Source organism: Cyphellophora attinorum (assembly GCF_001299255.1).
Source record: "Cyphellophora attinorum strain CBS 131958 chromosome Unknown Contig9, whole genome shotgun sequence".
Taxonomy (NCBI): domain Eukaryota; kingdom Fungi; phylum Ascomycota; class Eurotiomycetes; order Chaetothyriales; family Cyphellophoraceae; genus Cyphellophora; species Cyphellophora attinorum.
In genome coordinates this window covers 1-26,485 of record NW_017253237.1, presented here as the reverse complement: position 1 = coordinate 26,485, position 26,485 = coordinate 1, and the positions used below count along the sequence as shown (strand labels likewise).

The 26,485-nt window shown below is 53.3% G+C and overlaps 12 protein-coding genes across 12 annotated transcripts; 8 read left to right on the top strand and 4 right to left on the bottom strand.

The window, feature by feature from the left end:
• Nucleotides 1-663: 663 nt before the first annotated feature.
• Nucleotides 664-2,377, top strand: AB675_8997 (uncharacterized protein; the record flags this gene model as incomplete). The annotated part of the gene is made up of 2 exons (XM_018149493.1): nt 664-1,953; nt 2,000-2,377. The coding sequence occupies 2 exons, from the start codon at nt 664-666 to the stop codon at nt 2,375-2,377; spliced, it is 1,668 nt and encodes a 555-aa protein (XP_018001733.1).
• A 562-nt stretch (nt 2,378-2,939) lies between these two features.
• On the top strand, nt 2,940-4,196 carry AB675_8996 (uncharacterized protein; the record flags this gene model as incomplete). Its single annotated transcript, XM_018149492.1, has 3 exons — nt 2,940-3,170; nt 3,332-3,953; nt 4,021-4,196. 3 exons carry the CDS (start codon nt 2,940-2,942, stop codon nt 4,194-4,196), a joined length of 1,029 nt encoding a protein of 342 aa, XP_018001368.1.
• Nucleotides 4,197-4,756: 560 nt separating this feature from the next.
• On the top strand, nt 4,757-5,932 carry AB675_8995 (putative oxido YrbE; the record flags this gene model as incomplete). Its single annotated transcript, XM_018149491.1, has 1 exon — nt 4,757-5,932. The coding sequence occupies one exon, from the start codon at nt 4,757-4,759 to the stop codon at nt 5,930-5,932; it is 1,176 nt and encodes a 391-aa protein (XP_018001417.1).
• A 579-nt stretch (nt 5,933-6,511) lies between these two features.
• On the bottom strand, nt 6,512-8,380 carry AB675_8994 (General alpha-glucoside permease; the record flags this gene model as incomplete). The annotated part of the gene is made up of 6 exons (XM_018149490.1): nt 6,512-7,092; nt 7,140-7,402; nt 7,451-7,520; nt 7,573-7,741; nt 7,787-8,110; nt 8,159-8,380. The coding sequence occupies 6 exons, from the start codon at nt 8,378-8,380 to the stop codon at nt 6,512-6,514; spliced, it is 1,629 nt and encodes a 542-aa protein (XP_018001340.1).
• A 941-nt stretch (nt 8,381-9,321) lies between these two features.
• AB675_8993 (uncharacterized protein) lies at nt 9,322-11,664 on the bottom strand (the record flags this gene model as incomplete). The annotated part of the gene is made up of 9 exons (XM_018149489.1): nt 9,322-9,449; nt 9,514-9,613; nt 9,676-9,782; nt 9,843-10,289; nt 10,345-10,606; nt 10,656-11,278; nt 11,332-11,517; nt 11,562-11,590; nt 11,645-11,664. 9 exons carry the CDS (start codon nt 11,662-11,664, stop codon nt 9,322-9,324), a joined length of 1,902 nt encoding a protein of 633 aa, XP_018001691.1.
• Nucleotides 11,665-12,440: 776 nt separating this feature from the next.
• AB675_8992 (putative indole-3-pyruvate monooxygenase YUCCA4) lies at nt 12,441-14,471 on the top strand (the record flags this gene model as incomplete). The annotated part of the gene is made up of 3 exons (XM_018149488.1): nt 12,441-12,735; nt 12,785-13,193; nt 13,259-14,471. The coding sequence occupies 3 exons, from the start codon at nt 12,441-12,443 to the stop codon at nt 14,469-14,471; spliced, it is 1,917 nt and encodes a 638-aa protein (XP_018001544.1).
• A 443-nt stretch (nt 14,472-14,914) lies between these two features.
• AB675_8991 (uncharacterized protein) lies at nt 14,915-15,913 on the top strand (the record flags this gene model as incomplete). The annotated part of the gene is made up of 1 exon (XM_018149487.1): nt 14,915-15,913. The coding sequence occupies one exon, from the start codon at nt 14,915-14,917 to the stop codon at nt 15,911-15,913; it is 999 nt and encodes a 332-aa protein (XP_018001607.1).
• A 1,824-nt stretch (nt 15,914-17,737) lies between these two features.
• On the top strand, nt 17,738-19,154 carry AB675_8990 (uncharacterized protein; the record flags this gene model as incomplete). The annotated part of the gene is made up of 4 exons (XM_018149486.1): nt 17,738-17,883; nt 17,933-17,992; nt 18,060-18,123; nt 18,180-19,154. 4 exons carry the CDS (start codon nt 17,738-17,740, stop codon nt 19,152-19,154), a joined length of 1,245 nt encoding a protein of 414 aa, XP_018001468.1.
• A 1,133-nt stretch (nt 19,155-20,287) lies between these two features.
• Nucleotides 20,288-22,171, top strand: AB675_8989 (uncharacterized protein; the record flags this gene model as incomplete). The annotated part of the gene is made up of 1 exon (XM_018149484.1): nt 20,288-22,171. One exon carries the CDS (start codon nt 20,288-20,290, stop codon nt 22,169-22,171), a length of 1,884 nt encoding a protein of 627 aa, XP_018001384.1.
• Nucleotides 22,172-22,271: 100 nt separating this feature from the next.
• Nucleotides 22,272-23,210, bottom strand: AB675_8988 (NADH-ubiquinone oxido 9.5 kDa subunit; the record flags this gene model as incomplete). Its single annotated transcript, XM_018149483.1, has 2 exons — nt 22,272-22,387; nt 23,021-23,210. The coding sequence occupies 2 exons, from the start codon at nt 23,208-23,210 to the stop codon at nt 22,272-22,274; spliced, it is 306 nt and encodes a 101-aa protein (XP_018001555.1).
• Nucleotides 23,211-23,803: 593 nt separating this feature from the next.
• AB675_8987 (Dolichyl-diphosphooligosaccharide--protein glycosyltransferase subunit wbp1) lies at nt 23,804-25,383 on the top strand (the record flags this gene model as incomplete). The annotated part of the gene is made up of 4 exons (XM_018149482.1): nt 23,804-23,906; nt 23,966-24,076; nt 24,142-24,878; nt 24,946-25,383. The coding sequence occupies 4 exons, from the start codon at nt 23,804-23,806 to the stop codon at nt 25,381-25,383; spliced, it is 1,389 nt and encodes a 462-aa protein (XP_018001443.1).
• Nucleotides 25,384-25,490: 107 nt separating this feature from the next.
• On the bottom strand, nt 25,491-26,084 carry AB675_8986 (uncharacterized protein; the record flags this gene model as incomplete). The annotated part of the gene is made up of 3 exons (XM_018149481.1): nt 25,491-25,679; nt 25,748-25,999; nt 26,055-26,084. 3 exons carry the CDS (start codon nt 26,082-26,084, stop codon nt 25,491-25,493), a joined length of 471 nt encoding a protein of 156 aa, XP_018001441.1.
• Nucleotides 26,085-26,485: the final 401 nt, after the last annotated feature.

Below are 26,485 nucleotides of genomic sequence, written 5' to 3'. Positions count from 1 at the left end.
CTTCCATTTCTCGTGTCCAGAGGACTGTCTCGGTCCACACTCGCGATGCTGGTGCGGTGTGCTTCGAATGACGGAGATGCTGTTGACGTCGCTGACTGGAGATCTGTGCTGTCTGGCTTCAGCTCATCTGCAACAAGACAATTTTGACCACCTCGTAAAACCTTTCTTGTCGCCTGCGCTGGGAGGCCTTAGCTAGATGATACGTGTACGAGTTCTCGGTATCTATGCGACCTGTGCATACCTCGAGTGGGAGTTCTGGAACACCAGAATGGTAAGTGCTCTCCACGGTCTTGTGCAGTGAGTGGCGTGCCTTTACGGGCTCGTGCGGCGAGGTATCAATGGTATAGGTAAGCCGATGGACTTTCAACTCACCGCAAGACGTTGACAACACGATGTGCGCCAACACAAACAGACCTGGCTAGGGAAGATACCTGACCCATTGCGAATCAAAAGACATTCTTCTCAGTCGCCTGCCCGGGCAAAGATTCCAGCCCTAGACGAACACGACGATGAAGGTCAGCCAAGGCAGATTGCAACCGAAGCTGCCATACAAAACAATGAATCCGCGCTCCTGCTAGAATACGGACATCGTGCCTCGTTGCATACCTCTGCTGAGGACGAAGTCAACGGAAGCATCCTTCCAACGACACAGACTAGTTCTCGATGGCTTCAAACCACGAACACTCCTCTGTGGAGGCTAATGGAGACGCCAAAGCGCAGCACCGTATGTCTATCAAATACGATGCTACTCGGGTGCAGTATGGCTGCCACAGCAGACCCCTTCGAGGCCTGATGTCGACACCCAAATCGGTCACTTTCGAGGGGCGCTTTGGTCGTATGTTTCCCCACTGCCTGTCACCCGCATCCTTCGGCACTACCGATACTGCCAGCCGTCAGGCACTGGAGGTGCTCGCCATCAAGATGGTCCCACCGGAGGGCGATCCGCCAAAAGATGGAGCAGATTCTGAGGAGAGTGCAATACCTGCTCTTTACACCTACCTGGGCCAGTTCGTTGACCATGACATCACGTTTGATCCCGTCACAACTTTCCAATGTCACTTCGATCCAGACGGCCTCACTGACTTCCGCACGCCTGCTCTTGATCTTGACAATCTCTATGGTCGAGGACCCAGCGATCAGCCGTATCTGTACGACTTCGAAGGCAGCAAGGGTACCAAGTTTCTGCTGGGCGAGCACATCAAGAACAAATTCGACAAAAAGCAGCGCGACCTTCAGCGCAATGCTCAAGGGCGTGCATTGATTGGCGACCCACGCAATGACGAGAACAGCATTATCTCCCAGTTTCACGCCGTTATGCTGAGGTTCCATAACAAAGTCGTCGACAAGAACCCGCACCTGGACAACAGTGCCGGCTTCCCCGAGCTTCAGCGCATTGTTCGCTGGCACTACCAATGGGTCGTGGTCCACGACTTTCTCGAGCGTATCATTCAACCAAAGGTCCTGGAAGGACTCAAGACAGGCGACTTCTACGACAAGAGCAAGCTCAAGTTCTACAAGCCCAAGCACCAGGCCTTCATGCCGGTAGAGTACTCCGCCGCAGCGTACCGCTTGGGCCATTCGATGGTCCGCCCTGGCTATCGCATGAACGACGACGACGCCTTGCCCTTCTCCATCTTCCCGGACCTTAGTGACACTTCACCGGACTCGAATTTTGGCCTGACAGGATTCCGCAAGATTGAAGCCGATCGCGCCATTGATTGGGCGCGCTTCATCGACATCGAGCTGCGCCCAGCCGGGAAAGCAGAAGCGAATGAAGCCGAGCGCAAGAAACGCCTGCAACTGGCCTATCGCATTGACGTTTCCGTCGTGAAGCCGTTGTCTACCCTCCCGAAAGTCGTCGCTGAAGACAGCCCCAATCCCTCCCGCACCGCAACCTCCTGCGCGGCTACCTCCTCGGTCTCCCCAGCGGCCAGGCCGTCGCGCGTGCAATGGGTATAGATCCACTCACCTCCGACCAGATTCTTATTGGCAAAGCGAGGACGATGCCATCCCCACCGAAGCCGAACCCAATCCCAAAAACAAATTGAAGTCCATCAGCGAAATACCGGAACTCGCTATTTTCAAGGACAACACGCCGCTCTGGACGTACATCCTCGCCGAAGCCGCCCTATATACCAAAGAGAATCCCGTCGCTACTTCAGACAAGGGGATCGTCAATGTCAGAAGCCCGAAACTGGGTCACGTGGGTGGCAGGATCGTGGCGGAGACGATTCTGGGCATGCTGTTTGCGGACAAGAGTTCATTTCTGTATGCTAATCCAACGTGGACTCCCACTATCACGGAACGAGCTCTGCCGGGTACGGAGAAGGAGGTTTTCAAATTGCGAGATCTTGTGGCTTATGCAATCCGTGATTGAGGCTGAAAGTGGACTATTAGGTATACACAGATAGGAAGTACTTACCCGCGTTCACAGTACGATGTATCTCACTTCATGAGCCGCTGCCGCCGAATGTCGCCGTGACTCTCCGCAGAATCCCCATATTCTGGGGCCGTTTTACCCACTTGCAAGTTCGGAATGTGCGTACCTGGAAGTTTGTGACCCGGGGAAAGACTCCTGATTGAGAGCTCTTCCCAGAAACTGGGAACGCTGTGGGGACGATCGAACCTTATTTCGACGCGCTACGATCTCAAAGAAGTGTTGAATTCCGAACACGTCACAACACCCAGACTCTCAATCTTCGACACGTCGAGCTTGCGCAGACACGGCGTCGGTCGCCGATCTGGCTAGATTTGCGGTACGCAATGCGGCGTCACGAAAACGTGGCTACTGCATCTTCCTCTGAGGATCATGATGAGTTCAGGGAAGCAAGCGTTGCAGCAACTGCAGCGTCATCCTCCGTACAATCTTGAACTCGTTCTCAAGTCTATGCGCAGCCAGATCCTGTGCAGTTTCCAACCAGATTTGTGAGCTCAACACCATGAATGACTATACAGATCTTCCCGACTTTGACTCCTTGCCGCCGGTTGAGGGCATGCCTCAAGGGTGCGCATGGGGCATCTTCGACAAAAATGGCAAGAAGGATCATCTTGGCTGTCTGAATCTGCTTACTCCGGCTGTCGTTGCGAGAGCTATGGAAGAGGCGAGGGAGGGTGTCTCGGTGTCACTGAACTGGGAGATGAACGCCATACCCCAGCCGGCATTCGGTCGTGTAAGTCTAGCCTCAAGGTAGACATCAGCTATCATGCCTTCAACCCAGTCAATAGAATTCTATATTCTGCGAGTCTGCGTCTATGGTGGCGGTTCATATACTGGATCTCCTTTTGTGTCACCAAGCATTCTCGTTTACGACAGCCTTCTGACCGATTTTAGAAAGCGCTTGTTCACAAGGTGATATCCGAAAAGACTCGGCCGGACAATATTCATGTCTTCGACGACGAGGTAGAGTACAACACTCAATGCTCCTCGCAATGGGACAGCCTTGTGCATTACCATCATCAGCCTACTGCGACGGGCTACAATGGCTGCCAACCAACAGTCACATCGCTCGAGCAATCAGCCGGTCAGGAGGACAAAAGTGGCGATTTGCCCACACTACAACACTGGCATAAACGGGGAGGTCTAGTCGGCCGTGGTGTCCTGCTTGACTACCAAGAGTATGCTGCAGCAAAGGGCATCAAGTACGACTGCTTCTCAGACCATCGAATCAGCATTGAAGAGTTGGAAGCGATTGCCGCACATCAAGGTACCGAGTTCAAGCACGGCGATATTCTTTTGCTGAAGACGGGTTACACGGAAGCCCTCGACGAGGCTGGTGCCGAGCGGCATCCTGAGATCTTCAAGCAAGGGAAGGCTGTGGGCGTGGACAACACAGTAGAGGCTGCAAAGTGGTTCTGGAACAGGCATTTTGCTGCTGTTGCCGGAGATGCGATGGCCTTTGAGGCTCTGCCACCTCGGAGAGCAGATGGAAGCATAGCTGGTATTGATGAAATGGGTACGTTGCCTCGTCCACGAGTCCTCAACCTCTGCACTTGGCTGAGAATCCGACTGACGCATTGCAGTGCTGCATCCTTACTTTCTTGCTCTTTTCGGCCTCAATATCGGAGAACTGTGGGACCTGAGGGCTCTTGGACAAACGTGCAAGAAGCTTGGTCGCTACTCTTTCTTGTTAACAAGCGCTCCGTTGAACGTGGCAGGCTGTGTTGGCTCTCCACCAAACGCTCTTGCTTTGTTCTGAGGAATAATGATATACGTCCGGCTCAGAGCGCTGCGGTGGGATCAGGATAAGTCATAAAAATTGGCTATTACATACCGCGAAACCGAGTATCTGAGATGTTCCTTCATTCGTGGCTGTGGGTGCGAATTTCGGAGATTACCATTCGCCGGTCTGGAAAGGACCACGCTTAGCCCCTGTCTATACAACGCGTGTTGCCCAGCGGTGAAATGTGACCCCAAGTCTGAGGCTATAGCTGACTTCAACCTTCTAGAAGCACACATCGTCCCGAATTCAGGCGAGAGTTCCAGCTCCACAGTCGGAGTAAGTCTCTGGCAAGGAGATGTGCTACGGGGACGACCGGGGTGGGTGGATCCCGTAAGACTTGAGCAAAAGTATCATTCTCCGGCTTCCGAAATAGGGAATTTCATAGTACTCACTCAGTACAGGACGGAAAATCACCATTTCGACTTAAGTACGATCTGTGCACAACCTGTCACACGGTGCTGAAGACTGTAGAACAGCAATATCACGAATTCAAGCTCACCACTTCACCACCTTCGTCGGAATACTCTAACGAGACCATGGCACCATATATTCAGGAGAACACGGGAATCGTCACACCACCACTGACGGCTGGCGAGACGGACAGTCGTAGCAATGGCTACATCAATGGTCACAGCAAAGGCAACAGCAAACAGGTCCTCAACATCGGTGTCGTAGGCATCGGCAGGATGGGCCAGCAACACGCCCTCAACATCCTCAACCGAGTCCCCCGAGCCAAACTCATCTGTGCATGCTCACCGGCACCACAAGATCTCATCTGGGCAGAGACCAATCTAGTGCCCCATGGCGTTGCCGTGTACGCCTCATTCGAGGAAATGATCAACACCCCCGGCCTAGACGCAGTAATCATATCATCCAGCAACAACCTGCACTACGAGCACTCAAAACCCTGCCTACAGCGTGGCATTCACGTTCTATGCGAAAAGCCCATATCTCAGTCCGCCGAAGAAATCGAGGACCTGATCACAGTCGCCGAAGCCTCCAACACCAAAATCATGTGCGGCTTCACGCGAAGATTCGACGACGACTACCTCGAAGCACTCCGAAAAGTCCGCGAAGACGCCATCGGCTCTCCAGTGGTGATCAGATCCCAAGGATGCGAGAAACTCGACCTTTCCGACTTCAACCGCACATACCTGCTTGGTGCCGGCAAGGTATCCGGCTTCTTTCTCGACTCCTTCATCCACGACATCGACCTTTCCCTGGCATTCCTTGAGGCCGACGGCCAGACGCCTATCCCGCGATCCGTATGTGCACTTGGCAGCTCAGTCCATTTCAAGGAGCTCGAGAAGCTTGGCGATGCCGACAACGCCGTCGGGATCATTCAGTTCTGGGGCGGGCAGATCTCGTTTCACTATAATTCGCGGACTGCTGCTGCTGGGTACGATAACCAGACTGAGGTCTTTGGCACGAAAGGCAAGATTTCTGTTAATCTGGTGTCGAAGCGCAATCGGGTGGAAGTTTCCGATGGCAATGGAATCCATATCGAAGCCATGCCCGGATGGGCCGATAAGTACAAGGAGAGCTTCGTGGAAGAGGTGGTCCAGTTCGCCGACGCGATTCTCCAGGAGAGACCGCTGCCGGTACCGATGCGGTCATGTGTCACGAGTTTGAGCATTGCTAAGGCTCTCCAGGACAGTCTGCGGTCAGGGAAGAAGATCGAGTTTGATGAGAGTGGACGGCGTTTATCATAGATCTGCGATGTTTCTCAACCCGTATACAGGGGAGCCTTAGACATTTTTTAAAGCAATCAGCGGTCACTTGACGAAATACATCAGGAGGCGACCTTTGCCTTGTTATCAAGTTCGAACAAACAATCTTGGAATTCAGAACTTGCCTTGGTATTTATTCTCGTCCGAGAAACTAGCAACGCAAGTTCGCAGTGTTGAGGGGAGTAAAAAGAACGACATCTGATCGCTTAGTCTGCTAACTCAACTTACCTGGGTATGTCGGCATGCACTATCATGTCCTACTTAAGACCTCCTTGAGCTTCTCCGCGCAAACCTCGTGCATTCAATCAAGCTGAATGGCTAGCCCACTGGAATGAGCCATTTCTTAAGATTGCCAATTGCAGAAATGGTCGAATTGTATGACGAGCAAAAGGTTGCGGTTATGAATTGCACTCATACACTCTACACATCGTTTCTGAGACAGAAAAAGATAGAATCATGTACTGAGCTATGAAGCACAAAATAAGTCTCATTCGTCGTCCAACAATCTTGTACGCGGCCTTGTCTTTTCATGATCCTTATGTCTTGCGTAGTCTCTCCCTCTTACTCGTTGTCCTTGACATCGATGACCGTCTTTTTGAAAGCTCTTGCAGGTACTTTCCTGTTGAACAGAATGTCGAGTTCTCTGTACGAACGATCCTTCATCTCTGGCAGGAAGAAATATCCAATTACCCAGCAGACAAGGGCAGTGCTACCCCAGACATAGCCGCATTTTCCAGCGACGTTCCAACCTGTGGTGTTGAGAAGCTGACTGGCGAGATAGATCATTGGAATCTCGCAGATGTAGTATGCCGCTCGACCGATTCCGGTACTCAGGGCTCGTAGCTTGAGTGATGATGTCTCGGCAATGATAGTGTAGGTGGTTGGTCCCATCGCTCCAGCATACACAAATGAGATCAATATTCCGAGGATGGCTTGTGTATAGTTGGTTGCCTGGGACTGGGGAATGCTTGCAGCGACGCCTAGAATCATCAGGAACACAATGTTGGTTGCGGTGCCCCAGAGGTAGATGGTACGTCGACCGAACCAATTGGTCAAGAACAGTGCTGCCAAGTTGGCGATGATTGCAAGACAAGAGTTGATCAGATTGAGCTCAAAAGCCTTGTCGTGGCTGATACCCGCCTCTGCTCTGGGTTAGTGGTGGTGAGTTGGTGATATGGAGCGTACTTACGTTCGAAGAAGAAGACCGCCTGATTGGCAATGAGATTACCCGCGAAATTCTGGGAAGCATAGGCTCCGCAGCAGATGAGGGTTCGTCGAAGATCTGTTCCCTTGAAGAGATCGAGGAATCTTGCTTTGGTTCCGTGTGATTCCTCGATTTCAATGGTACGCTCGATGACAGCGAGAGCTTGTTGTGTGTGTAGAGCATTGCCGTCGCCGAGGCGTTCGAGCGCTTTCATAGCTTCGGCCTTGCGACCCTTTCGCGCGAGCCACCTGTTATATGTTAACATGATTGTATTCGGAGGTGTGAATGAGACTCACCATGGCGATTCAGGTGCAAAGAGCATCAGAATCAATAGCGGGGTAGGGAAGACCCATTGGATTGCGAGGGCTACTTGAAGTTAGCACCACATTCGACAATGACTTATGGACCACCAGCTTACGAATCTTCCAAGACTTTTCATCGGTAATCTGGTTGCTGGCATAAGTCGTACCAGCCACAATTACGCCGCCCACAGACCAAGCCAACTGTAGTGTAGCGGTGATTGCTCCTCTCAGAGCGAGCGGCGCGATCTCACTCGCATAGGCAGGAGAGTTTGCGATAAAAATACCCTAGCACCATAAGTGACCATCATTGAATCGAAACCGATGACTTACCCATGGTATACCTTCAAAGAGCTGTCCGACCGTCAACACAGCCAGCGATTCTGCGAAGAAACAGATGAAGATTGTTGCGTTCATCATGATCAAGCCAGCGATGGTAGACCATCGATACCCAATTCGGTTGGTGATGGGACCGGCAATCAGAACACCGATAAGAGCGCCGCACTGTCCACTCTGGAAAAGTGCACTTTGCCACTTCGTTTCGATTGCGTACTGCATGACCCCATCCTTTAATCCGACCGGAACGCCGTACCTTTCCTGAAAAGGCCTGAGCGCAACGAAGTTTCCGTTCAAGACCATGTCGTAGCATTCCATGACCTTGATCTGTAAGCTGGTTTTCATGACCTAATAGTGCTTGTCTCTTACAATAGTGAAGCACATTCCGATGGCGAAGAGGCACGCCAACGGCTGTGCTTTGATGGCTTGCCACACGGTCTGCTCATGTTCGCGGTTCTCCCCAACGTAAGCCTCATTCATGAGGTTGGCATTATCGAGGGAGCCTGTGCGCTTGGTGATGACGCCATCATCCGAAGGCGTCGCCTCAGCGTGGACGACGTTGTCGTACGGCATTTGTTTTTCGGCCGTCATAATGGGCTTGTCCTGTGGTTGTTGAAGAAATATTTCGTATGTGCCCAGCAGTAAGCCTCTGAACCACGATTGCTGACACAAGATCAATGTGCGGGAGCGTTACTGCAGAGCACGTCAAGATCAGTGATGTTGGAATCCTCTTGCAGATGGTGAATCTGTCGGCATTCCATGGCGAGATGCGTCGATGGTCTTATACTTTTCGAACTGAAGCTGTGCACGCGTGATCTCGATGTAGTGACAGCTATCGTGCAAGAGTTCTCCGTGCGGGGGCCCATCTGGGGCCCGGCCGCCCGGTTTGCACCGTGGCGGGGAGTCGCGGAGTATGATTCCTGTTTCACTCAGCAGAACCAACCTTGGAGATTAACTATGCGCCGGAAATGATTGCTAAGGCGACAGTGTTCCCTGTCCCGGATGACAGAAACCCACGCGGACTGGCTAGGTTTCGACACCAGCATCAGGTCTAGCTCAAGAGCTTAGAGCTACGTACACAGTAGGTAGCTTCCAGTCTACCGGCTGGAGTATCATATGGGTCAAAAAGGCATACATCGGAGGTTTTCGCACGCGTCTTCTCGATACACTTCTCAGGCACGCACGTCACCTTACCCCACAGCGATAGAAGATTGGTGATGCAGTTCATTCCAGCTCTGTAGTCGTAAAGTGCTTATCACGTCCGTGTGCGAAGTGTGGTTACAGGTTTGAGAGTGGAAATGAATGGCGGAGCACTCCACCTGCAGATTCTAGAGTTTTGCCAAGCACTACCTCGATCACGTGGCATTGGCGGATAAAATCACGTCCGTCTTCGACCTCGAGTCTGACGAAGTTCAAAAGGAAGGCACTCGTGAAGGCGGCAACTGAGGGTCTTGCGGACATGAGACATGGTTTCTGCATTTGTGACCCTCAAGCCAATTACATCAGACCATGCCATCAACGAGAAGTACTTTTCAGAGCAACCACTGAGCTTTCAGATTGCTGATGATATGCTGCGTCCGCCAGCCTTCCCTTGTCTCCATCGATAGAAGGAATTCTACAGCTGCTTCTTGTTCCTGTGGGTCTGTCAAGTACATCCCACCTGTTCAATCTCGTCAGTCCGAATGTTTCACACGTATCTGATGGCCGAGCTCAACAAGACTTACATGCCGATAGAGCGTGCGAAGCATGAAACATGCCCGTTAGGACGTGATTGTTGCTGGTCGCCAACCCGACGACCATGCGCAGGTTAGTTCGGACGGCATCCTACAGAGAGGTGGCGTCAGCATTGAACAGGGTTGGATGTAGCCTGCATCGACTAGTCATACCTCTAGAGACCTCCTAAGTCTATAAGACTCGAATCCCAGCCTCGAAAGTCGTGGATCGTAAATTGCTAGAACGATCCTGGCTAGGTAGTAGTGCTGAAGTCCAACGACTACATATCGGATGGTTAGTACGTGATTCACAGTGGATCAGGGTTGAATGTTTTGCTGACCTTGTGCTGCATTTGAGACCAAAGCCTCAGGCCAGGAACTCGACTTCGGCTCTGGTGAAGTCACAGGTTGGCTCAAGGAGTCCACAAAGAAAGGCGAGAAGTGCCACGGCTTCGCAGAATTCCAGCTTGTGATTTGAGCTTCTAACTCGTCCCATTCGCCGAGCGAGAGATGTTCTCCTTCGGGTTTGAAGACATGCGTCAAAGTGCTCGCGAACACGAAGATTATTCGGTTGGCCCAAGCCTCGTCGTCTGATCTTTGGAATACACTCGAGTGACGATAGTTCGTTAGATTGATGGTGAGTGGGTGTCGTGATGTCAGTGCAACATAGATATGCTGTCGCAGCGAGATCCAGCTTGCCGATTCGCGAAGACCGCCATCCGCAGCGAACGAAGCGATAGAGTTCAGGATTCGAGTCACTCCACGCAGATGACACAGTTCATCGTTGTCTAGAGCTGTCAGCATCTCTAGCATGCATGGCCGTGGCAGGGATGCTGAACCCACCAGACATTTCTTCGTGTGTTCTCAGCAATATCACCGCAGCCAGAAGGTTCTCGTCGAGATGGCTGAGAGGGTCTTCGAGTGCTGGGATGAGATCCCGCAGGCACTCATCAACGTATTGATGTGACTCACGATCCTCCTTGCCAGAGAGAATACTCATGCGTCGGGCAGAGAGGGCGAAGATGGCGTTCATGATGATGGGATTGCGTGCAGCCCGCTGGGGCACATCTTTAGAGAAGTGCTTGAGATTGTCGCACGCGTCGAACTAGAGAGAATCAGTGGCATGAATGACAACGATAGACCTCCATGAATACCTGAGCAGCAAGGTTGACGATGTAGTGGTGCATCAAATGTGCCTCACGGCGGTTGCGAAATGGCCACAACACTGGTGCCGACGAAGGGGATAATATGCTTGAGTGTGCTCTGAAGGAAGCGGGAGACCCCTGAAGATTGAATGCTCTTCCTGCAGAGTCAACAGGCGAGTACTGGACAGGCAAAGGCGTCGAGCCTGAATATTGAGACAGAGCAGTATGATTCGGTAGTGCTTTTGAAGCATTCGGAGCTGCAAAAGGAGATTCCTGTACCGATGACCATGAATCGTAGGTCAGGTTGGTCTGGTCTTGCAGGGGATGAGATGTCGTCTGGCTGTTCGACTGATGAGCGAGACTCGCACTTGTGATAGTCGAATTAGTGATTCTTCGCGTGATGGCGTCCCGATCGTCACTCATCGCAACATGTTGTGGTTCTTGGTCGTGCTCATTATCATGTTCATCTAGTTCCTCCAGTCCTGCTTCCTGACCCTGACCCAGAATCTCATCCAGCCCGTCATCAGCAGAATCGCCATGGTCCGGTTCTTCATCGGATTGCTGACCTTGATCAGTCTGTTTGCGCTGATTGGAATCTATGTCACAGCTGAAGTCGTCGGCGAGGAAGCGGACTGAGGCAGCATGATCAGTATCCAGCGGATGCTGAGGTTCGCAGGGGACCTACTGTCGGCAGGAACATCAACCCATACTTGCTTCGGAGCGTTCTTCAGATCCTGCCGAACCTTTCGTCCACCAGGTGTTTTGAAATGAAAGGACTTTAGGGGCCGAAATTCCAAGGGCGGGTCAGAATCACAGAGGCGTTTAGTCTGAGCACATCGTTGGCAGCTCTCGGAGCCGGCGACTTTGACACCTGCATCTCATGAGCATTGTCGGACCAGGACGATCAAGCCTTACATTTCACATGGCGCTCTCGACACGGCTGGCTATTGGCACGCTCATGTCAGCGCGGTATTCTAGAGGGGAGTGTTTCGACTGACCAGCCGGTCTTGGTGCGCATAGCATCAGATCGGTCGCAATAGATCACTGCTACCGTGAACTCGGGCGATGTATGAGGACAGCAAGTTATTCCGAGCTCACCAGCGTGGTCTTGCCCCAGCCCGGAACTTCTCTTGACCACCCCTCATTCTGGGCAGTAGAGTTTAGCTTCATCGGGGGAGTTCGCCGAGTCTGGAGAAAAACTTCATCGATTCGGCTGGTCCTGGCGAACGAAGTAGGAGGCTGCACGCCACACAGATGGGTGCTGCGGTGGCCTGTCAGCTGCGTCCGCAAACGCAAAGCCTGGATCACGGATGCACGGTCGAGGTTGGGAATCTCCACATCGCCTGCGAAGTCGAGTCGAAGTCCCTCGCCACAGGCCACACACCAATAGGCCTGAAGTCTTGCATGTCGTAATGCAAGCTTCCAAGTTAAAATTGGGAACCAGCACTGCAGGCTTCTAGAAGCACATGACCATCGAATACGGAAGATAATCACGGAAAGACCTGCCCACCGACCATGTACTCTTGGCCGACCGGATGACTCGGGTTCCCCAACGACCAGCTCCAGCATCTTCGGTGAATGTTCCCTCTTACAGTTCCGGTCCCAATCTAGCAATTCGACATTGAAACATTTTGAGCTCGCAGACGATCGTTGTTCGCATGGCAGCGGTTACAATGCCCTTTGAGCAATATCAAAAGATGTCTGGCTGTCTATATTATGTGACCACGCAGGATCCCGCCAGCCCGTGGTCCTGCTCAGTGTATAGCGTTCCTTGACCATCACCACACCTCCAAGATGTCTCCCATCGCTATCTCAGCCCCTGCCGTCTACGGCGAGGTCGATTACACCGATCTGAAAACGAAAGTCGTCGCCAAAACAGTCGAGATCGAGCCAACACCCGTCGTCGTCAAAGATGATTTTATGTATGACTTCAAGTACAACCATGGTCTGCCGACCTCGGACGTACTTGGAGTGAGTGTTCCGTCCGACTGTGACGCTCGGGAAGCAGCTGAAAGCATTGTCTCGAGTCTCTCTGAGGTGATGGGAAGGCGGGATGCCGCTGGCTTTGCGAACTTATTCTGGGAATTTGGTAAGCGGCTTTCACGACAATATCTTCAGTACGATTCTGACCGGGACAGGTGTCTGGCGCGACAAGCTTTCCTTCACCTGGGACTATCGCACTTTCAACTTCCAACCAGCAATTTTGAAAGCCGCGACTGATCTTTTCGCACGGACGACTGCGAGCAACTTTGAGTTCCTCGCCCCTGCACCGCAGATTTCGCGCCCTTACGAGGACTATTGCCAGCTCCAATTTGTCGTGTCCTTCGAGACGGAGCTGGCCGTCGCGTCTGCGGTCATCAATGCCGTAATGACTAAAGATGGCTGGAGGATCTACACGATGCATTCCGTTGCGGAAGAGCTCAAGCAATTCCCAGAGAAGGCGCCCAGAGATGGCCATATGATCGGCCTCCAGAGCTGGGAGAAGGAACGGGCGCAGACGATCGATGCTGCTAGCCCCGAAGTTCTCATCATAGGTGGTGGGCAGAAGTAAGTCCATGCCCAGCTTGACTATCAACTACCCGAGCCAGAACCAGACTGACTCAATCTGGCAGTGGCCTTGCTCTTGCAGCTCGTTGCCAGGCTCTTGGCTTGGACAGTCTCATTATCGAGCGAAATGAAGAGATAGGGGACGTCTGGAAGAAGCGCTACGAGTACCTCTCACTACACTTTCCCCACTGGGCAGATGACCTGCCCTACTTCACCTACCCCAAACACTGGCCGACATACACTCCTGCCCAGAAGCAGGGAAAATACATGGAGTGGTACGCCTCAGCTCTCGAGCTCAACGTGTGGTGTAAGTCCACAGTGGTAAAAGCGGAACAGACCAACGGACAATGGACTGTGGTCATCAACAAAGATGGAAAGGAGCAGCGAACTCTCCATCCGAAGCACCTGGTCATGGCCACCTCTCTCTGTGGAGTTCCGACAACTCCTGTGGTCCCAGGCATGGCTGATTTCAAAGGCACTATTCGGCACTCAACCGCACACGACTCCTCGCGTGGCTTCAAGAAGGTCTGTGTGGTTGGCACGTCTTCCTCTGGATTCGACACCGCCTACGAATGCGCCAGGTTAGGCATCGATGTGACCCTTCTCCAGCGCTCACCGACCTACATCATGTCCCTCGAGCATTCGGTCCCCAGAATGATCGGAAACTATGCACCCGACAACCACGGAAAGCGACGCAGTCACGAGGAGCTGGATCGTCTCATGTTCGCCATGCCTACCGGTCCAGGCGAGGAGCTTGCGCGGCGCACTGCCAAGACCCTGGAGGATCTAGACCGTCCTTTGCTTGATGGTCTCAATGCTCGAGGGTTGAAGACCTTTCGCGGTCAGCGTGGTACTGGAAATGCCACACTTGGCTCGACGCGCAATGGTGGATTTTACTTCGAAGCTGGCGCATGTGAGCAGGTCATCAAGGGTAATATCAAGGTCGAGCAGGGTTCTATTGAGCGGTTCACAGAGGACAAGGTTATTCTGTCTGGTGGGAGAGAACGAGATTTCGACCTCGTTGTCTTCGCGACTGGCTTTTCGAACGTCATCGACTCTGTGCGCGCCACCCTGGGTGAAGAGATCGCAGCTGGGTGCGGGCCGATCTGGGGCGTTGATGAGGAGGGAGAGCTGCGAACCGCATATCGACAGTCTGGAGTTCCTAATCTGTGGTTCATGATCGGGTACTTGCCTATGACGCGGTACCATTCGAAGCTGCTGGCGCTACGATTGAAGGCTCTGACGGAGGGCGTCGGTCATGCTCCCTACTTGGAGTAGCTAGTCAGTCATTCCAGCGACATATAGATGGCGTTCAGGAGCAACCAACGGACGATAATGTCCGCTAAACGATGGGATGATCTTTACATAGGCATCTGAGTGATTGTTATAATGTTTGCAGTCCCGGAGGAGTTCCAAAAAGCAGAGGACGAGTGACGGTCTGCGAACTTGAAGGCACCGGCGTGGTAAATGACTCGAGTGACCTGCACGAGTAGATTATTGCAAGGGGTCGACTGTGATTGGTCGACCAAACCTACCTCGGTCCTTTGACGTATACGCTCTCGGCACCAGGTTCATCAAGCTCGACATTTGATACCTCTTCTTTCATATACTTCCCTGTTGATTGACCACTGTGAGCGATCAACGCCAGCCGCCACGTCAGTCGCAGAGAAGCCGAAACGACAGCATCGCGAGGTCCCCGAGCTCAGAAAGCTCCTCAAGTCATGGCGAACCCTCCCAATAACGGAATCATACTATACCACTATAGCTACTCACCCTTTGCGCGACGAGTAGTCTGGTATCTTGCCTTGCGAGGAATCGACTATGCAGAATGTCGACAGCCGCCTGTCATGCCGCGGCCCGACCTGAAAGCAATTGGTGTGAACTACAGGCGCATCCCGGTCTGCGCCATTGGTCGTGACGTGTATTGCGACTCCCGCATCATAATCCAGAAGCTGGAGCAGATGTTCCCGCAGGGTAAGTTGGGATCGTCAGTGCCGCATTCCCGTGGGATTGAGAAGCTGCTGGAGATCTGGCAGATCGAGGCCGGGGTGTTTGGGAGAGGTGCAGCATTGATCCCGTCGGATGGGCCTCTGTCGAAGGATAAGAAGTTTCAGAAGGATCGGGAGGAGTTCTCTGGTCGGCCTTGGTCCAAGGAGGCTGTTGATAGGAATCGGCCTGAGGCGGTGGCGGCGATGAGGAATTACTTCAGGTTCATGGAGTCTACGATTCTGGAAGATGGTCGTGACTACATCCTGGGGACGAAAGAGCCTAGCCTGGCCGACATCGAAGGGGTCTGGGTGTTCCATTGGATGCGAGATCTAAAAGGGGCACTTCCGGGTGAGATGATCTCTGCTAAGCAGTTCCCGAAGGTCTTCGCATGGATCGAACGCTTCGACAAAGCGGTCAAGGCAGCCAAGGCGAAGAACGCAAAGCCAGCATCGTTGAAGGGTGATGCAGCTGCTAAGCGTGTGCTGGACGCTAGCTTTGCAGATCAGGACATTGGCGTGGATGAATCAGATCCTCTGAAACTGCAGAAAGGACAGGAGGTAGAGATCTGGCCGACGGATTCCGGGTTTGGCCATCGTGACCGTGGAGCACTGGTTGGTCTCAACGAAGATGAGGTCGTCATCGCCGTCGATGTTTCCGGCAAAGAGGTTCGCCTACATTTTCCTCGCATCAATTTTCGTATCGCTGCAGTCGGCAGCGCATCGAACCTGTGATTTTAATGGCCGATTTGCGCTTCGAGAGTCGATGCAGCACGGCGAAGCTGTACATCAGCGCTGTAGTCCCAGTGGTCGATCAGCGCTGCCAGAGTCCATGAAGCACTGTAAAGAGGTACATCTCTCCAACCAGCTCAAAGTGGAACAGGAGTTGGTGGGACGGTGTGGCTCCGACGTTGTGTAATGTACACATCAGCTCTTGAAGCACTGAAGCCCCGCGCAAGCGAGCGCTGCAAGCATGATCCTTCGCAGTTGTATTTGCTTGAGATGTAATCTGACACGTATGGAATACTTCCAGCTAAATTAGCTGGCAAAGTTTTGCGGTCAGTCTGATTGCTGGTACCGGATTCGCTGCTGAGGTTGTTTGCTGCCCAACGGGCCGCTGTCTCCAACCTGTCACAAGTCAATCCTCTCTCGGCTTGCATGCAAGATGCCGCTTAGCGGCGAGGCGGCGGCAACTGATCTGTACTGTGTCAGATCTGGCTCGTGAACTCTAGGGAGATCTATTCGCGTGGTCGTCACGGCGGCGCCGCTGATCAACCCTCTCCAGGTCAGGTCAGCTTCACCTACTAGCGATGCTTCATCAAAGCGGCCTCCGTGCTGGAGTCGCGAAACGCGTCTCGTTTGACTCATTCGGCTCTTGCACTGCGTAAGATGAATTGAGATTGCACGCGCTATCATCCGCAGTATTGCCCAAGACACTTTAGTGACCTGTCAGTCAGAGAGCTTGAAGCATGTACAGCATTGGTGACACGGACAGCAAGAACGTGAGTCGGGCTTGCAGCGTTGGGTCCCCACCCCTTCCAATTTTCCAACCCCCACCAGGTCTTCTTCTGGGCTCGCTGCTGTTCCCTTTCCGCACATGTTCTTCTCTTACTCAAGTTCTACCGTGCATCTGTACGTACCTAGAGTTCGACATAGGTCATCGTCCTTATCAAGCGAGAGTTATAGCAAGGTGTGGCTGCGCCTGGACGTCATTGGACAGGCAAAGCTCTCATCAATTCGCTCGCTTAGCTCAACTCCCACCTTGGCCTCCCACTTTGCAACGTCTTTCAGCCCAACCAGACAGGCCCAACCCGACTGGACACTTGCGTCGCATTACCGCTCATCACCTGCGCCCGCTTTCCCTCCTTCACCACTCACCACTTCCTGCTCTTCATCGCTTGCCCCTAGCCATCATCTGCCCGCCTGCTGTCAAGCTTATCCCTGGATTGTAATACCCACAAGGACAAGTCACGTTTGGCCACGCAAGCAGATTCTGCAAAGGATCTCCCAGCACAGCATCTACTGGAACCCATTCAGGTACACAGGCCACTCTTTCTGCTTTCCATAACGGACCCGGCCACTCACTGGTCCCGCCATTTGTGCGCCAGTCGAGTCGCTGCCCAACCGCGCTAACCACGACGTGAATTGTCCCTTATAACTCGGTGCAGCCATGTCGCGGCGCACTACCTACGAGGACGACTACGCCCGGCGAGAAGTGTCCGGCCGAAGAGATCCCAGGGAAGACCGCCACAGTACCCGTGATAGAGGCGACGCAAGAGAAAGAACAAGAGTTACTGACGACTCTCGCGTTTCTGCACGTGCTGACGATATGGACATCGTCGACCCAAGAATGGCTGCCCCTAGAGGCTCGGTGATCCCAGAGGTGCCAACGCCGCTGCTAGGCTAGAGCCTCGGTCAGACCGTCATACCAGTGCTTCCTCGGATTCCCGTACAGCAGGACAACCCAGATACGTTACTGATCCACGTACCGGAAAACTCGTTGAGGTGCGCCAGGAAGAGGATACCAATTACTCCAGAGGATCAGGACGTGCCACAACCATGGATGACTCAATGGATCATGATATGGATAGGCAGCCCTCCAGGAGAACAGACTATGCTCGTGACACAGGCGATTCCCGCGATCGATACGCAGAAGACCCAAAGCCGGCAAAGTACAATGACTACTTCGTACCTGGGACTGGAATGTAGGTCGTCGCCATCGATGGACCAGGGTTTTGCTGATCTCTCATATAGCGACCGTGAGGTCATCCAGCACGAGATCTGTCGTTATCTCGGCAACGATGCTACTGTGCGGTATGCTGTCCACTAGCTCGCGGATCCCACGTGCCCACACGTCGCTCATCTACTGACGCTTCCGCAGTCCATATCAGAACAAGGATGGCCGTACTGGCTTCCTTGTTCGAGCTTACCGGGCTCTCACAAGCGTATGTGCAAGAAGGCTTGAGTACTTCCGCCTCCTTTGATATACTGACTATCACAGGCAATGATAGAAGATCTGAAAACAGATACTGCCAAATTCCGTAAAGATCAAGAACGAAAACAGAGGTCAGGGCGGAGCACGGGTACGCCTGAATTCAACCCCAGCTCTAACCATTCTCATTTGGGTGCAGGATCCTATGCGAACTATGCTGCGGAACACACGACCGGATCATCCAACCTTCGAGGACGGCCAGATGCTGATACTGATATGTCCATGGATGTCGACGACTACGATCAACCTTCTCGAGACCGTCATGCTGACCCTCGCATGGACCCTCGTTTAGATTCACGCCGTGATCCACGCATGGATCCGCGCATGGACCCACGTATGGACTCTCGCTACGCAATGGACTCGCGTATGGATGCTCGAATGGATGACCCGCGTGTACAAGAATCCCGTCGCGATCCTCGAATAGATCCCCGCATGGATTCGAGATTGGATAATCGAATGGACCCCAGGATGGACACAAGACTGGATTCCCGGATGGATCCGAGAATGGACACACGAATGGATACACGAATGGACACTGGCATGGATCCTAGAATGGATCCGCGAACAAGCACTCGTGATCCTCGCGATGTCCGGGACCTTCGTGACCCGAGAGCAGACCCCAGAGACCTCAGAGACTCGCGATTCGCAGATGTCAGAGGCGACCCACGGATGGGATCTTCCAGGCATGATATGGCACCTGTCACCAGCGGATACGGGCAAGAGGCATATCCTGCCTACGCTCTAGGTTCTGGCCAGACCTCCGGAGCATACCAAGATACGGTGCCAAGAGGATATGGAGGTAACAATACACCACCACAAGGACGTGTTCCCGTGTCAGGATACAGCCAGCCAGCTTACTCTGGACGGAGCGCCGCCACGTCAGGACCTCCTTTAACCGCATACCAAGATCCGAGAACAGGGCAGATCGTACGGGGAGGATATGATGCAGGAGGCTACGGCGACCAGGGAAGAAGACACCGGTAGAGACGGGCGCAATCGGACGACTACCCTTGAATCGTTACAGTATACGTCCAACGGAGTGAACCATGACGGCAAGGTCTTGCTGTCTAGTCACCTGACTTGGATGAAATTCATGAAATTCCGTGGATTCAGCAGATCGTCTTCGCTGCTCACAACTGGACGGAGATGACCTACGAATATTTGACCCCGCCTACTGGATGGCCATAACCATCGTCGGATCTCAAGATTTGGTGTGTTGTGGTGCATGCAACGACTCATTTGCAGGAGTACATTTCCGCTCAGGACAACAATTGCATAGCTCGGTGTTCAAGCAACAGAATCGTTTTATAAGGACAAGTATAAGGATGGCAGGCCACTTTTGTTGTACACGTCTCCGTGCGTCAGGACTCGAAAGTCGTGATCACTTTACACAATGCTGTTCTCTGTTAAGTCGTGCGTGCTTGATTTCTAATAGGCTTCATGTCTTTGCTGGACGGCACTTCAGGATCTCATACCGTGGACGGAGCTACTAGGCAAAATGCGATTCGACTACGCTTTCCTTGCTTGAAACTGACGACTACGGATTGATCCCACAAAGCCTGGCAGTGATGAAGACCGAGTCGTAGAACCAGCATCACCATTTCTCGGAGCGCTTCCTGGGTAGCAGCATCTTCCAGGTTCCTCCGGAATGGCTCGTAGCTAGCACATCGGCAGAGGCGACGTGCTAATTTATTGACCGCCAAACAATGTGTTCAAGGTCGACCCACATCAACGCCTGCCTCGGAACTGCATCATCGTGTTTTCAATGGCTTCAATCAGGAACACGTCAAAGGACTCCTGGACCTGTACCGGACCCGCTTGCGCACCACTGGTTCGATCGCTCCTGCGACCAAATGTTTGATACACTCCTGCCTTCTTCACTGGTCCTCTTCACATTGTCTTTTCACTCGCTCCTTCGTTGTCTTGCTGCTCATCTCAATTCCTTCTCTGACCTGCCTCGCTTTCTAACGGTTCCTCATGTCCACAAAATTCAATGAAGCACTCCTGGGCCTACAAAAGTATTTTCCTTCACGACCTCGGATTGATTGCATTTTTTCAACTCCTCCCACTCTCATGACCACGAAGCCCTCCTTACTGACCTTCGTCTCTTCGTGACCATGGCGACAGACTTCCCTACCTGCGCTGACGGCGACGTCGCAGTCCTCCTAAGCCCGATGAAGACCTACAAATTGCACTCGCAAGTGCTGTCCCGGTTCTCAACCTTCTTTGCCGAGCAATTGGATAGAGACCCCGCCTTCATCTCTGCAAAAGCACGTCGGGAGGGCGCAGCTTCGTATCACTTCGAGCTGACCATGACATTCACAGGTGACAGCTTCGGCCGGCTTGAGCAGCGCGAGCTATCCGAGAACGGCAAACCGAAGCACAGCAATTTTGAGCGTACAGACCTCGATGGACTACTAGCAGACGAAGACAGCGTTCGTCAATGGGATCTCCTCTTCCGTGCCTTCTACGCCATTCAGATCAAATTTAATGATGAGAATATGGCCGTCCTTCTACAAGACTGCTCCGGTCTACTCGACGTTGCTGAGTCCATCGGCTCGGTCGAGCGAATCCGCGACATCGTCGACCTCTCTCTAATGCGTCAAGACAAAGTCCTCTGGCGCTCTATCTATGCCAACCCAGCCGCATGGGCTGGTCTGGGCGCCCGCATACAATCTCCGTCCATATTCCGTGAAGCCGTCGTTCACCTCGTTGGCAACTGGAAACACATCGACGTGTACGCAAAAGACAACCTCGATCCTGATGTTCGCGCCATCGTTGAGAAAAAGCACGACTACAGTGAGCAGTTCAAACGAGTGGTCGAGCTCAGAATTGCCGGCCACTATCCACGATGCACATGGCGCAAGCCTGAGAACAACCCAGGCAGAGAAGAGTATGCTAAGGAGATCTACCCGTGGATGGCCTCGTCCTTCTTCCGGCATTGGTTGATGCAGCAGTACTTCGAAGGTCACAGCAGACACGGGCCTGATGGAGGCTATCAGTTCTATCACAACCTTTGGAAATCAGGCGACGCATATCTCAGGCATGAGGACTTCATGACTTATCACGAGTACTTTCCGATGAGCCGGAAAGCGTGCACGATTCTGGAGAATGCGATGATGGACATCAAGGACGAAGTGAGGGGTTTCGTGAAGGACTTGGTCGTGAATCGTACGCACATTCCGGCGAAGGAGCTCAGCTACATCACCTGTACGCAGCTCGAAAAAGGAGACTTTCCATGGGAAATTAAGGACGAGGCAATGCAGACACCTCCTGCGGAGTATATTGAGCGGACGCCAGAATCTGATATCGAATCGGTAGTGGTACCAGGCAGCAGCAAACCAAAAGGATCCGCTCCTGGAGTTGCCGGAGTTGCAGGGAGGCCTTCATCACCAGAGGTCAAGATTGAAGGTAAGCCTAGACGCAAGCGCAAACCCAAGACCAAGGCTCCCAACAACGCCAATGAGTCCACAGCCGCAGAGTCCTCCACAGGTCAGCCCGATCTGCCTGCAATCGAAGCTGCAACTCTGCCAGTCAAGCCGAAGCGCAAGTACACCAGAAAACCAAAGGTCACAATCGACATCACCGAGGCGGGCTCTGGGCCTTCAACTGCACAAACGACCGAGCCGCCGAAGAAAAAGCGTAAGACAACCAAAAAGGCAGCCAAGGAGGACACTGATGGTGCTGCCGCAAGTGCTGAAAGAAAGCGAGCTCAGACGGAAGCACCACGAACCAAGCGTGCGAAGACTGCTGCGCCGCTGGGGACGATTCAGAGGCCCAACTCCAAGGAGAAAACGACCGGACCTGGGGGCGCTGATGGTGGAAGCGGAAGTGTTGGCAGTGGAAATGTGAATGCAGCTGTGGCCACAACGACTCCGCCGGGGAGTCCTTCAATGCATGCGAGGTCTTTTTTGGGTGGCCCAGTTGCTGAAAAAGATGCCGAGAAAGCGGCTGCAGATGTTGCCAGAAAGGCGCTGGAGTTGCAGATGGGGCTGGAGTAACACGGGTGCTCGAAATGGAGGTGTTCTTGAGGGAATAGATCCAGGGCGGGCTCTGAGCAGGCGAAAGCAACTAATTGAGCACGAGCTGGTCAAAGACTTCTCATGTTATGTTGAGCTTGATCTGAGATTCGGAGACAGGCGGCAATGCAAGTAGCTCAGGCATGGAGTCCTCCTCGTGAGCAGGGTCGAAGGGATTACGTCCGGCGCTGATCGGAGCTGTTTCGTTAGACACTGATCGAGATTCGTCACTCATTGGAAACGGTAGCTTGGGCGGGCTTTGCTGAAATGATACTTTTGAACTGGTTATTTTGACACTGTATCATGAACCGCCCTTCTGTGGTGCTGTAGTCGTGCCCTAGCCCCGATGCGATGTCGCAGCTCACTCTCCTTGTCTCGAGCAATACCTCTTGCCGCGCTGCTATACATACACCATAAAAAGCTTTCCTCCAGCCTGTCTCGACTGCCATCGTCATTGCTGTTTCCTTGCCTCTGACCCTCCATGCTCGCAGCTCAGTCCTCGTAGCCATCAAGCTTCTTCCTCGGTCCTCGTGGTACTGTTCGTTGAAGAAATTTGTTAGCATAAGTTCTTGTAAGAGTGAAAAGCATAGCAACTACAAGGCCGGAGGATGCATGCTCCCCGCCCGCCTCGATCGCCTTCCTTCGTCGCCTGTAGTTTGGTGCCGTCCAGATTCGTCGGCCTCTATGCTGCCGCTCTCTCTCAAGGAGCTTCATCACAACGGGTTCCTGGCATCCAACGATTCGTGTCCTTGACCCATCCCACCTATCAAACCCCGTTCATCGTGCACATCCAGCCTCCTCCCACAGCCCTAAAGAGAAGTGTGTACTCACCAGGATAGCTATGCGGAACCTCAGGCGGATCCTCATCCCCAAATCTCCTCCGCACCTTCGGCAGCGCATACAGCAACGGAGGCCCCATCCCGCCCAGAACCATCGACCATGCGATCGCGGGCTTCTCGTGGAACGCCCATCGGATGTAGCGGAGGGGGGAGGAGAAGAACGTTTGGGGGATGCCGCTCATTGTTGTGGATATGGGAGTGGCTGAGGGTGGGTGGAGGGAGGGTGTGGCAGCTAGTTGTGCGCAGTGCAGGCGAGCGCAGCAAGGTTTTCAGCTAGCACCGTAGGCGAGTATTGAAGATGAGCGGCAGCGAAATTGCGCCGCAGGTGAGTATAGGAGGGAGTACGGCGGGGCCTAGGATGTGGACTGCTTGATTGATGGTCTGTTCGAGGCGCGCGGAGCTGAGTCGACAGAGTGGTGCAGAGCCTCGATCGGCAGAGTGCGTGAGCGAACCGCCGTCGCAGGAGCTCTGAAGGTGGCGGAGAGGAGGCAGTCGGTCTCGTTTGTACTGGAAGTGCGAGTCGAGAGGGAAGGTGAAAGCAGCGAGGTCGATGTTCAAGCTCCGCTAGCCAATCACGTGTCGGAAGTGGGTATATCTCTTGGCGCTGTCGGGGATGAGTTGCCCGCAAGCGCATCGTATGCAGGAGAACAGAGACTCAGCCAACGCTCCTTCCGTTCTTTTACCATCACCATAGAGTCCGCAGGTGTCACTCACAACGATGCGGCTCTTCTCCTCATCAATATGCCTCCTCCTGGGCAGCTGTATATGGAGTTCCATGACAGTGTTGGGAAAGAGCGCGGTTGGAGATCGATTACTGGTGGTGATGGAAGATGAGGGACAGCGGGTTGAATATACACAATTATGGAATGATCTTGGGTGTGAGTACCGGCTGTCGTATCGAACAAGGATGTTCAGTGCTGATGGTGGTCATGTACAGCACGAGGTTTTCAGTTGACCTTCGAGTCGCCCAAAAAGGAAGATCTCAATCTATTCAGACACGGCGAGTTGGCGTATGAGCATGTCCTGCTTGCGCCGCCCAAGTCGAAAGGTGCGCTACACGATGGTTACGCGTTAGTGCATGCGAGTTACGGTACTGACGCATTGATGTTGCAGGCTACGGACCCTCCCTCTCTCCCAAAACCATCCTCCAATACATCAACACCGGCGGAAACGTCCTTCTCGGCCTATCCTCCTCAACAGGCACTCCCTCCGCCATCTCCTCCCTCCTCCTCGAATTCGACATCTCTCTGCCTGCCGATCGCGCCTCCGTCGTCATCGACCACTTCAACTACGATACCTCATCCGCCTCAGAAAAGCACGATGTCCTACTCCTTCCCCGACCTGGTCCTCTGAGACCAGACGTCGTCAACTTCTTTGGCGGAGGTGGCCTACTTGCCCTTCCAAATACCGTCGGACAGAGTCTAGGCACCACCAGCGCACTCATTGCGCCCATACTACGAGCACCTAAAACAGCCATCACATACAACCCAGCAGAAGACGACCCAGAGGCTGCCGACGATGGTTTCGCGACCGGCTCACAGTTGGCACTTATATCAGCCATGCAGGCACGAAACTCAGCTCGCTTCACTGTGCTGGGAAGTATCGAGATGCTGCAGGACAAGTGGTTCGATGCCAAAGTCAAGACCAAGAACGGTCAGAGCACAAGCACCGCGAACCGCGAATTTGCTCAGCAATTGACGGAGTGGGCGTTCAAAGAGGTTGGCGTCCTCCGAGTGGACAACGTTGAGCATCACCTTGTCCAGGATGGTGATGCCAGCAAGCCGCTTTCCTCCAACACGACACAGGTTGGCTTTGCTAATCCGGAGATCTACCGGATCAAGAACGACGTGGTATGTTTTTCTTTACCATGCTGCAGACCTCGCCTTGAGACCATGAGCTAATCTCATTGATCTGTAGTCCTACTCAATAACCCTCTCCCAATACCTCCGCACACACTGGCAGCCCTACCACCCACCCACCACCGACGCTCTCCAACTCGAATTCAGCATGCTCTCACCATTCCACCGCCTCAACCTCTCCCCCTCATCCTCCTCCCCCAACTCAACAACCTACACCACAAAATTCACCACGCCCGACCAACACGGCATCTTCTCCTTCCGCGTAAACTACAAGCGGCCCTTTCTGACGCCCATTGAGGAGAAGCGACAAGTCACGGTACGGCACTTCGCGCATGACGAGTGGCCGCGGAGTTTTGTTATCTCGGGGGCGCTGCCGTGGGTCACGGGGCTGTGGGGGATTATTGGCGGGTGGGTGTTGTTTGTTGGGGTGTGGTTGTTTGCTGCTCCGACCAAAATTGATAGGTCGAAGGTGATCGTGAAGTCGACGAAGTCCTAGGAAGTCTGTGTAACAACATTTCACGATAGAGATCAAAAGCAATGAAGGACTTAGATCAAGCCAGTCAGCCATCTATCTGCCTAAACATCTTTGCTATGTGATTGCTATCAGTAGCTTACGCTCGACGTAGCTTTGCCGCCCGTCGACTCCCATGTTCCGATCGCCACTCGACCCGGCTGTCCATACTGTCTGTCAGTGAACTGCACATAGCTGATCATTCTAAGCAGAACATGAGGTAGACTCAGATTGCCTTTGAAGCGGATGTATCCGCCAGACACATTGACGAGGTCTTCGACCTAATCCCTGCTCGCAAACAACTTCTCGAGATACTTCGCGGCCTTGTTCCGATGCCGAGTCGAGCTACGCCACCCCCACGATATCGTAGCTCGAAGCGCTGAGCGAGAATTTTCCGAGCGACACGGCCAACCTGCTTGGAGACGAGGAGTAGTCCAGCCGGTTCAGTGGCTCCCCAAGGCCACTGCGGGGGATCCCAATACCATATGACGCGGCAGGGTAGATTCCAGATCATGATCCGGATACTGTCAGGGATCGCGTAGCCGATGATTTTCTCCAGGATCTCGAGGGGCATGCTGGCGAGGTTCGGTGCGGGCTTGTTCTAGCGATAACTTATCAGCTATCTCATCATGCATGAGATTGTAAGAGGCACTTACCCAGCGCGGTGCAGAGAGAGCTTGAGACATGATGAGTTGTGGTGGGAGGCTGGATGGTTGCAAAGAGTACGGTATCGGATGAGGTAGAAGCGGTATAAGTCGGTGTCAAAGCAGCGAACTGACGAGAAGATTCGGTATTCGAGAATGTGGTTCGGTAAAGACGAGGTTGGAGTTTGAGAAGCCTTAAGACACCCCCGTGATATTATTCGAGAGTCTTGCGCTTCAAGTCGTTGCTCGGGCGATAGTCATTCGCTCATGGCTCGCTTTCCCGTGTTGGCCTGCGGCGCCTATTGTACCGTTCAGTCGCTTCGCCCACCTGCACTTCGCGCAAACCGCCCTTTCGTGATGCTCTTGACTCATACCAGCGCTACAATCCACCTAGTCTTATCCTCACCAAACCCCAACCCCCTCTCCTCCCCAAACCCAACCCC